This window comes from Chiloscyllium punctatum, chromosome 45, assembly GCF_047496795.1.
Source record: "Chiloscyllium punctatum isolate Juve2018m chromosome 45, sChiPun1.3, whole genome shotgun sequence".
Lineage (NCBI taxonomy): Eukaryota > Metazoa > Chordata > Chondrichthyes > Orectolobiformes > Hemiscylliidae > Chiloscyllium > Chiloscyllium punctatum.
The window spans coordinates 23,346,644-23,357,407 of NC_092783.1; the positions used below are offsets into that span (position 1 = coordinate 23,346,644).

General features: G+C 41.5%; 1 protein-coding gene across 1 annotated transcript; it reads left to right on the forward strand.

The window, feature by feature from the left end:
• The first annotated feature begins 2,311 nt into the window (after positions 1–2,311).
• mrpl16 (mitochondrial ribosomal protein L16) lies at positions 2,312–7,031 on the forward strand. The gene is made up of 4 exons (XM_072563450.1): positions 2,312–2,484; positions 2,930–3,001; positions 3,454–3,602; positions 6,028–7,031. Exons 1-4 carry the CDS (start codon positions 2,418–2,420, stop codon positions 6,511–6,513), a joined length of 774 nt encoding a protein of 257 aa, XP_072419551.1. The 5' UTR covers positions 2,312–2,417; the 3' UTR covers positions 6,514–7,031.
• The last annotated feature ends 3,733 nt before the right edge of the window (positions 7,032–10,764 follow it).

Below are 10,764 nucleotides of genomic sequence, written 5' to 3' on the forward strand. Positions count from 1 at the left end.
AAATCCTTCATGGTCCATGGTTGGTGGACCAGCATTGAGTGCCCTTCCGGATCTGCAACTTCAACCATTGGGGCTTGCAGAACTACCTGGTTAGATGATCGTATGCCAGTACTTTCACCATCTGACTCATCATTCGTCGTGGGGAGATCGCGAACAGGCCCTGAATGCCTTTCTGTCGTAGAGTGGCCGTCGTCATTTTGGGCTTCTTGCTTCTTGATGTATGACATTATTTCGACACACTGTTACACTAAGGGATTTACTCATTACTCCCAGGAATATTGTAAACGTTGTGTTATCTGTGCCATTAATAATGTGGGGAGGGGAGTACAGATGAGTCAGGCAGCATACCCGCAACCCTGTTTGATCGAACCCTGGCGCTGGGACGATCCACAGATTCCCAGTCTTCTCACACAAAGAGGCTAATTCAGCGCTCAAGATGAAGGGAAAGACCATCAAGGTGCTGGCGCCTACGCCTCCTGGGAATCTTCAGAATCTCACCCAGTCGCGGGATCCTGGACGAGCCCCCAAGTTTACTGTCACAGAAATTAAGTCTACCTGACTCATTTGCTGGCAAGAGCAAAGAAAGAGCTTTATTTAAAAAACTGCATGCAGGGCCGGAACACTTGGAAAAAATGCCTCGTGTAAGGGCAATGAGCATAATTCACATACTCTTCTTATACCATTTTTATCACGCTCTCAAGGCCAAGGACTGGGAAGACTCGAGTTGTTATTTCTCATTCCCTTGTCATGGACATAACTGTCCATATGTTTTCCCTTAGCTTTTTGCTGAATTCAACTGTCGCAAGGTCAGGTTGAATGTTTACAAAATTCAACAAAGACAAGCTGTCTGCTCGACTGCAGAACTCAGCAAAGTGTTTGCAAAGCTCAGCAAAGTATTAAATTGAGCAATTTTAGATTTCACAGTAAACGTTAAATTTGTTCATTTTCTGAGCAACTACACTGCCCAGAACCATAAGAAACTACAGAAGGTGGTGTGCACAGCTGAGGTAATCATGGAAGCTAACTTCCCACCCACGGACACTATTTACACATCTCATTGCTGTGGAAAGTCTGCCAATATCATCAAATAATGCTCATCCCATTAATGCTCTCCAACAACTTCTATTTGGCAGAAAACACAGAAGCTTGAACAGACCTGCACCAGCAGGTTTAAGAACAGCTTCTTCCTGTTGTTATTGGACTCATGAATGGATGCTGTAATTTCAAATAATATTATCTTGTTAGTGTTGATCCTGCCTCATGTACATCCTGTGTGGCATAGTTGGATGCCTTACTCTGTCTTAAGTTTTTTTGTCCCCCCCATGATCTTGATTACTCTGATCTGCCTGTACTGCTTGCAAACAAAGCTGTTCACAGTACTTAGGTTCATTTGACAATATATCAAGTCAGATTCAAAAGGTGTGGCGCTGGAAAAGCATAGCAAGTCAGACAGCATACCAGGAGAGTCGATGTTACCAGCATAAGCTCTTCGTCAGGAATGTGTGGGGGAGGCGGTCCTAATGAAGAGCTTATGTTTGAAACGTCGACTCTCCTGTTCCTGGAATGCTGCCTGTGGCTTTTCCAGCACCACAGTGTTTGACTCTGATCTCCAGCATCTGCAGTCCTCACTTTCTCCAAATATTGAAATCAATCAATCAACCCTGTATCCTGAGACTGTGACCCCCCCGGTTCTGGGCTCCCCGGTCATCATTCCTGCATTTACCATTTCCCCCACCCCCATTCCTCTAGTCTTCAGCAGGTATCAGGGTCAACAGATTTAAGGTGCAGAGGCAGATCGATGGAGAAGACCAATGGGAAGCGTGAGATCAGATGGCCAACAGGAGATAGGGATTTGGACGCCATATGGAGAGTATTCTGGGACCAACATGAGATTGTAATTGAAGGGCAATAGGGACCAGAGAGGGATGAACAGCCAATGGGAGAGGCTCGGGGCTGGATGAACAGCCAATGGGAGAGGTTCAGGGCTGGATGAACAACCAATGGGAGAGGTTTGGGGCTGGATGAACAGCCAATGGGAGAGGCTCGGGGCTGGATGAGCAGCCAATGGGAGAGGCTCGGGGCTGGAAGAGCAGCCAATGGGAGAGGCTCGGGGCTGGATGAAAAGCCAATGGGAGAGGCTCGGGGCTGGATGAACAGCCAATGGGAGAGGTTCAGGGCTGGATGAACAACCAATGGGAGAGGTTTGGGGCTGGATGAACAGCCAATGGGAGAGGCTCGGGGCTGGATGAGCAGCCAATGGGAGAGGTTCGGGGCTGGATGAGCAGCCAATGGGAGAGGCTCGGGGCTGTCCTTCCTCTTTGTGTCCGCTGGAGCCGCAGGCGGAACCTTTGTGTGGGCCCGGCCGAGTGTGTGTTCCGGGGGAAGTGGGGTGCCGCTGTGGGTGTGACACCGCGGCAATGGCCGTTCTCCTTCGGCGCCTGGGCCTTGCCCGACTGGGAATTAATAATAACTCCGGCTGCAGAGGTAACACCGAGCCCTCCTCGTGAGGGGCGTAATCCGGAGTGAACCGGGCGCAGCTGCTGGATCTGAATGGAGGTGGTTTAATTCACGGAAGGTCGCTTTCTATCAGAATTATTACAAAAAACAGACAGAGATGATTGAGTTTCCAAACTGCTCACATCTTCCTGAAGGGAAGTAGTTGATGGTTATGGCTCGAAGTCTGGTATTGTGACCAACAGTGAGATAACGATCAAAACAAAAAAAAAGTAGATAGTGCAAAAGCAAACATTCTGAATCACAGTTGTGCTATTAAACTTTTGTTTAAATGTGGTTTAGTTGAGTAAATGTTCTGTAGTATCTGATATGCTTTGGCTTTGTATCTTCCGTTAGAGTCAGCAACAAAAGCATCAAGGAGCGTCAAGATGCTGGTGATTGTTTCATGTTCAGTTAACGTCTACTTCCTTCACAGGCCTATATCAGATTGATGCCAAGGTTCTTTCTGCTGGACTAAAGACGTATGAGATTCCTCCGCGTTATGATGGTGAGATGAAAGAAATTTTTACACTGTATGTTGTGCTTTCAGGCAGGGTTGCAGTGAGAGTGACAGCAGTAATTGGATTTGATGGGAAACAAGAAAAGCATTTGCTTTTGAGCAATTGTTATGATAATGGTGTCATCCCAGTGGCTTGGTTAGTAAATGCACCACATGGTATTGTTTTAAATCACATATGTTGCAGGTTTGACAGTTTAACAGAAGTTGGGGTGCTGTTGTAATGTAGGTGGGAGTTCTCATCCTCTGTTTGCATTTGAGGTGCCCCTTTGGCTTTGAAAATTTTCAGACGACCTGTCCAACACAAGTATGTTTCTGAAGTAAAGTTTGTAACACAATAAAGTATATTCTGTGAAAAAGAAGGGCACAGTATATACGCCTTTGCTGGGGCATAATGAGTGGCTGAGATGGTCTGATTGAAGCTTGAGAGTTTCTGTTTTTAGATGTGATCATTCCGGAGAAGCCGAAGCTAAAATTCCTCAATAAAGTCCCTAACTACAAGAAGCCTAGGCGTTGGATGAAAAGACTGGGAGATATTCGTGGACCAGCAACTAGGGCTAATACACTCACACGAGGAGAATATGGCATTGTAGTAAGTATCTGAATTATCCAACTAGAAATTTGCAAGGTTATTCAACTTTTATTTAAGTAAATAAAAATCAGTTTGCTTATTGAAATCAAAACTCCCCATTATAGTCTCATTCTACCAGTACCCATTAGGCATCAAACCTGGTGAGGATGTGGAGGCAGATTCATTGGATGGTTATTTCTATCCAAACAATGTGCAAGGGCATGTGAAAAAGGCAGGAGCTTGGCACTAGGTAGTGAGGCTCATTTGAAAAGCTAGCATAGGCTCAATGGCCCCCTTCTGTGCTGTAACAATTCTGTGAATGCCTAGACATCCACACACGAGCTCAGTTGTAAGCAGTCAATCATATAAGGAGATGTCAGATTACAGGTTCAGAAATTTGTATTGCAAAACTTGTTTCCCCAGGGTCAGTTGGTCAGTCCACGGCTGGTGTGATTTTTGCCTTTCCTGTTCTTGATCCCAATTTCTAAGTATTTATTCCTTGACCCTGCCGAGAACTGAAATAACCAAAGCAGTTTGGGAAAAGGTTAGGGAGTTTTTGAGATGACCGTAAACCATGTGGGCGTGTGTGGGGCAAAAAATGTTTAATACACTGGTGAAGAAGGGGTGTACTCTGACCAAAGGCACCCCCAGCTCACTTTTGTTTCCTTCAATGTAAGCTACAACATTATGTCTAACCAAAGGTTTTGTGATGAGCAGTGAGCTGCTAGTACTGGCTCGAGCAATTTACGATCGTGTGGAGTGCGGACTGTGTTCAAACTGTAGGTTTTGAGTGTGCATGGAACTTTCTCAATTCAGTTTTTGCTGCAAAAACTGATGTCTGTTTGATCACAATGGGACGATTATTAGTGCTGGGATTATAATTTAACAATGACTTCTTTCCTCCAAGTTATTAATATGCAATGTACTTGAGCCAAATTTGCAGATGACACAAAAATAAATGGAAAGGCAAGTTGAGAGAAAAATAGTTTAGTTTCCAGATAGTAACGGAATAGTTTAACATGTCAATATGCCTTTATGAACTAAGTGGCCAAGAAGTTGACAAATGGGGTATAATGCGGGAAAATGTTTGTTTTAGAAGGGAGAACAAACGAACAGGGTGCTATTTAAATGAAGAGAAACTGCAGAAAGCTGCAACACAAAGACACTTGGGGGAACTTATGCACAAAGCACAGAAAGCTAACACACAGGGTGGAGCAGGGAGGCTAATGGAATGTTGGCCCTTATTTCAAGGGGGTTGGAGTATGAGTAAGGAAACCTTACTGCAACTGTACAAGGTGCTGATGAGACCACATCTAGAGTGCTGAGAGCAGATTTGGTCTCCTTATTGAAGGAAATATATTATTTAATTGGAGGCAGTTCAGAAAAAGTTCACTAGGATGATCCCTGTTATGGGGGGAATTGTCTTATGAGGGCAGTCCTCACTTTTTCCTAGAAGATTTTAACCTACTGCGAATCCTCTTACAAGGATGCCTTCCTTGAAGAAGCTCTCTTCCTCCCTCTACATTCCTGAAGAAGGGCTCATGTCTGAAATGTCGATTCTCCTGCTCCTTGGATGCTGCCTGACCTCCTGCGCTTTTCCAGCAACACATTTTCAGCTCAGGATTGTTTTATGAGCAAAGGCTAAACAAGGATTCTACTTATTGGAGTTTAGAAGAATGAGAGGTGATCTCATTGAAACATAGAGGATTCTTAAGGGGCTTGACAGAATTAAAACCAACAGATGTTTCCCTTCATGGGAGAGTCTAGGACCAGAGGGCATTGTCTCAGAATAAAGAGGTGCCAATTTAAGATTGAGATGAGGGAGAATTTTTCTTTAAGAAGGTTGAGAGTTTTTGGAACTCCTCGCCATAGAGAGATGTGGAAGCAGAGTCCTTGAGTATGCTTAAGGCTGAGATTGATAGATTTTTGCTCAGTCGAGGAATCGAGGTTTGGGCGAAAAGGCAGGAAAGTGAATGTGAGAAAAGCACAGCCACAATCTCGTTGAACGGCAGAGCAGGGCTACTGCTGTTCTTCTGTTTTATGGTCTTTATAGTAGGATGTTCCCTTTTGGGCAGAGAATGATGGCTGAAGCAAAATCTGAATGTGTTGAACCTGAAACCTTGTGTAGCACAATTCAATCTAGAAAATGTAGCAGTTGGCATGGATGAGTTGGACCAAAGGGTCTGTTTCCATGCTGTACATCTCTATGACTCTAATGAAACAAACTAAACTGTTCTATCAAAAACTAGTTTTAATACTAATGTTTTGTTAATTTCCAACATTCTTTTCCCTTTCTTCCTAAACATCTCCCCCTTCATCTTCCCCACGTTTCCAATTCCTCCCACGCTTTCATACTCCTCTTACCATCCTCCTATCCTCCCTTTGCTCTCCTCTCCTCTTGGTTTCACCCCTTTCTCCTTCCTTTTCACTTCTTCCTCTCCCGCAGGCTCTCGGAGGTGGTTATCTTCACTGGGGTCACTTTGAAATGATGCGCCTCACCATTAACCGACAAATGGATCCCAAAACCATGTTTGCTCGCTGGCGTGTGAATGCTCCGTATAAACCCATCACACGCAAAGGGTTAGGCCAGAGAATGGGCGGCGGGAAAGGAGCCATTGACCACTATGTCACTCCAGTTAAGTATGGCCGGATTATTGTAGAGTTTGGAGGTCGGTGTGCCTTTGAGGAAGTGGAACCATTTTTATCGCAAGTTGCAAAGAAACTGCCTTTTCCTGCAAAGGCAGTCAGCAAGAAAACCTTGGAGGAAATGCTGAAGGAAGATGAGCAAAAGGCCAGAAACAACCAGAATCCCTGGACATTTGAAAGAATTGCAACAATGAACATGTTGGGGATCCGCAAAGTGCTCAGCCCCTTTGATTTAAAATATCATGGTAAATTCTTTGGGAAATCACGTGTCCCGAATCGTGTGTGAAGATTAAAAAATGTGACAGGATGTTCTCTGTTTTAGTCTGTTTATTTTGGTTCAATATGGGATTTTGTATGAGTATGTTTTAAACAACATTTTCCAATCTGCAAGTGGAGTGCATCCTCTGATTGGAAGGATCATGCCGATGAGTCAGAGTTTTAGATTCAGGTTTACCAATGGAACGCTGGAGGTGTTGTCTTTGGATGATCACCTGAGATTCAGTCAGTTGCACATCTGTAATCATCTTGCTGCATTCAAAGAAAAACAAGAGCACTTCCTGTCCTGTGACTACTCACCTCCCTCAACACAATCAAAAAAACACAATTGAATTTTCATATTTTATATATAAAATGAGTAAACCAAATGTTCTTTGCTGACTTTGACTTCTGAGAAGTTTTTGAAAGATTACATGATCGTAGTTGCCATCTTTATTGGGCTGTTCCATGTGTTTTAAACCAGTCACTAATTATATCAAAATGTATATTAAAATTGGATTTTTAATCCAGTCATGACAATAAAAATGACTGAGTTTGTTAACTGTTTATTTTGCACTTGCATTTACACTTTACATGTAGCCAGAGCATATAGCTTTTGGTAACATCATCCAAAGATACAGTATTAGTTTTTGCAAGTAGACTGACACCACACAGCTATACTCATCACCGTTTATCTTGTCTCCTTCATGACTATTGAATTATTAATCTGCTGATCAGACATTCAGTAGTGGACATACAGAAATTACCTCTATTTAAATATTGGGAGAGCAAAGTCATTGCTCTTTAGTCCCTGCTCTAAACCATCCCCTAACCACCAATGCATCCTTCACCCTAGCAGCTGTCTGAGACTAATTTCAGATAGTTTGTAACCTTGGTGTCATATATTTGACTTGAGTTGAATTTCCAAATATATTTACCTCCACACTAGGAAAACTTATTATTATGTAGTCTCAGCTCATTGCTGCTAAAAATCTCATGTATGCCATTGTCACTTCTAGAATTGGCTTTCAACACATTCTCGGCAGATGCCCTACATTTTACCATCTGAACTCACCCCATGTATATTTCATTCATTACTTCTGTCTACTGACCTACATTGGTTCCCAGTTAAAACAGCTTTGATTTCAAAATTTTCATTTTTAATTCCTCTTCCCTCCATGACCTTGCCCCTCTTAATCTGTCATCTTCAGCCTGTAGCTTCTGAGACAACTGTGTTCATGTAATTCTGACCACTTGAACATACCTGATTTTAATTGCTCCACCATTGGTGCATAAGTCTTCATTCTTCTTAGGTCATAAAACTATGGAAGTCTGTTCCAAATCTCTACACACCTTTATTTAAGATGCTCTTTAAAATTATCTCTGATCAAGACTTTGGCCATCTCTATTTATGTGATCTGTGCTCTTTTGCTTTGAATTGCTCCTGATAATTGCCTTAGAAATTTTGTGATGTTGGACATTCTTTATCAATGCAGGTTGTTTGCAAATTTGTGCTAGCTAAAACTGAAGAACTTCTGAAAAATCAGTTCTTTAAAGAAACAAAGCTAGTGGTTTAATTATTCCCATTGCACTTTTTCCAAGCTAGATTTTTTCTCCAAAGTAAAACAAGGCAGTTTACTTCAGTTTTTGTCTGAAGCACCTAGCTGAAACCCTACTTTTATAATTAATTTACACTTTAAGGGAATATACACTCTGAGAAAATGATGCTTGGGTATCATGAGAAATTCACCATCCAGTGATATTCTGGAAACTGCAGGCAACCAGAGGCGGTCACTTGACAATATTAAGCTCATGCTACTGCAGGAGTCAAAGGCCTTCAAAATAGAAAACTTAATGAAGGTTCTGGATGACAAAAAAAAACTTCATAGGTGAGAAATCCAGTAGGAAGATCAGAAGAAACATCTTGACCCATGGAGTGATAAGGCGTTGGAAGTTGCTGACACAGGAAATAAGAATCAAGAAATAAGAACGGTTATAACACAAAAAGTCGTCATTTGGTCTGCTCTGCTGTACTGGCTCTTTACAAGAGCAATTAATTTTCTGTAATTTTTCCAACACATTGCATATGAAGCATGCATTTAAGGAGATATTGTTAAACATGTGGGAGAAAGGAATAGACAATTATGATAATAGATTTAAATGAACAATGTTGAAGAAAGCTCAGATGTAACATTTTTATTCTTTTGTGCCATGAATATTACAACTGAGATGAACATTTATTCACCTATTCCTAACTGCCCTTGAAGTAGTGAAATTCTTGAAATTCAGCAGTTCATCTTGTGTCGACACACCAGGAATTTGACCCATTAATAGTGAAGGAACCCAGTCAGACGGTGTGTGACTTCAATGGAAACTTGAACGTTGTGTCCCCATGTGTTTTATGCCCCTGTCCTTCCAGATCGTAGAGTTTTCAAGTTGAAAGATGCTGTCAAAGCAGCTTTGGTGAGTTGCTACAGTGGCCCTTCTACGTAATACACACTCGAAAGAGTGAATATTTAATTTTAATGTTTGAATATTTAGTTTTAGTATTCAATTATTTAAGCACGTTATCCTGAATGATGGTGTTTCATTTGCCTAAGTCAATGCCAGGTGTTCAGTTGATTTTTTTTTTCTGACTTTTTTTGTACTGGTTTTGGTACACCTGGATTTGGAAGGTAGTTAGTTAGCCACGTTGTTCTGGTCTAGAATCACAGGTATATCAGACCAAGTAAGGATGGCAGACTTCCCTAAATAAAGCACATCAATGAGCCGAATGGGTTTTTAAAACAATCAACGATAGTTTCACAGCTTCAATGCTAAAACGAACTTTTATTTCTACATTTTATTATTAATTGACTTTTAACTTTCCTGGCTTCAGTGGTGGGATGTGAATCTGTGTCCCCAGACATTACCACTGTGCAACTATCTTCCCATTGGTACAGTAATAGATTGGTTAGGGTGAATGGCCTGATGCTATGCCATAAATCTTATATAAGTATGTTATGAAATATATTTTAAAAAAATGTTAGAACCCTATCTGGAGTTCTTAGTTTGCAGGCTGAAGAAAAGGCAAATCAAGGATTCTTCGGATATTTGCAATGAATGCTTGTTTTTTTAAAAACAAGTTATCAGAAGACTAATTCTGTTGGATAATAATCAATAATCATCTTCCTTTTCCATCTAGAACTTTGCTGATATCACATGTGATAGCCAATTGATGAGGTATCTGTCAGGAAATGTGGTAAGAACATTTTCTAACAAATAGCAGACTCCTGATGATGCTTTCTGGATTAAGTCATAAATTTAGAAGGATAATAATATTCTATCTTGTAAAAGGCAAGTTATTCTTTTACTAATTGATTCAGCTTGCATTTATGTACAGCCTTTAATAATGGTGAAAAGTCTCAAGATGTTGTACAGAGTCGCAATTTGGCACTGAGCTAAAGAAGAAAAAAATTTAGGATACACTTGGTAATTTTAAACAGTCACTTAAAGGTGAAGAAAGAGGTGGAAGGGTTTTGGGGTACACACTGCATACCCCCTTCCAATCAGAATGTATTGATTTGCAAGACAATTGGAAGGGAATTCTAGGCCTTACAAATGAAATAGTTGAAGATGCATTCCCAAAGATGGCAGAATAGGGACATGCAAGAGGCCAGAATTGGTGACACATAATCCTCTGAAGATTGTAGGGCTGGAGGAGATTAGAAATGAATAGACCATGCAGACATTTAACAATAACATAAGGATTTTACATTTTTAGGTTTTGTGGAGTGGTTTCTAGTCAATAAATGCAGATGTGCTGGAAGCAAATGTGAGAGATTGGAATGTAAGTGGCAACATTTGGAAAGACCTCCAGTTTGCACAGAATGGCAATTCCAATATTACCTAAGAATCTGGAAGTTACAAGGGTAATGATGGTAAACCGTCCCTCTGAGTGCAGAATTCAGGAGAGGTTATTAAAGTCTCCAGCACAGACACAAGTAGGACAGAGTGTATGGAAAAGGTTAGCACTTCAAACTTCAAGCACACTGGACAAACAAATGACAGTGAGAAGAGGGACAGTTAATACAGGACTGAAGGTGTTAGATCTGAACACACGCAGTGTAAGGAATAAGGTAAATGAGCCTGTGGCGTACATCAAAATTGGCAGGTATGATGTGGTGGGTATCAAGGATACATGGCTGCAAGTGTGTCAGGATTAGAAGCTGAATATTCAAGGATATGCATTCTATTAAAAAGATAGGCAGGTGGGCAGAGGGGGTGGGATTACCTTATTCGT

Excerpts from the sequence above, each read along its gene's own strand:
- mrpl16 (XM_072563450.1), top strand. The coding sequence starts at position 2,418 with ATGGCCGTTCTCCTTCGGCGCCTGGGCCTTGCCCGACTGGGAATTAAT. Across the intron at positions 2,485-2,929 it reads TAATAACTCCGGCTGCAGAG|GCCTATATCAGATTGATGCC; the intron begins GTAACACCGAGC and ends CTTCCTTCACAG. Across the intron at positions 3,002-3,453 it reads GATTCCTCCGCGTTATGATG|ATGTGATCATTCCGGAGAAG; the intron begins GTGAGATGAAAG and ends TTCTGTTTTTAG.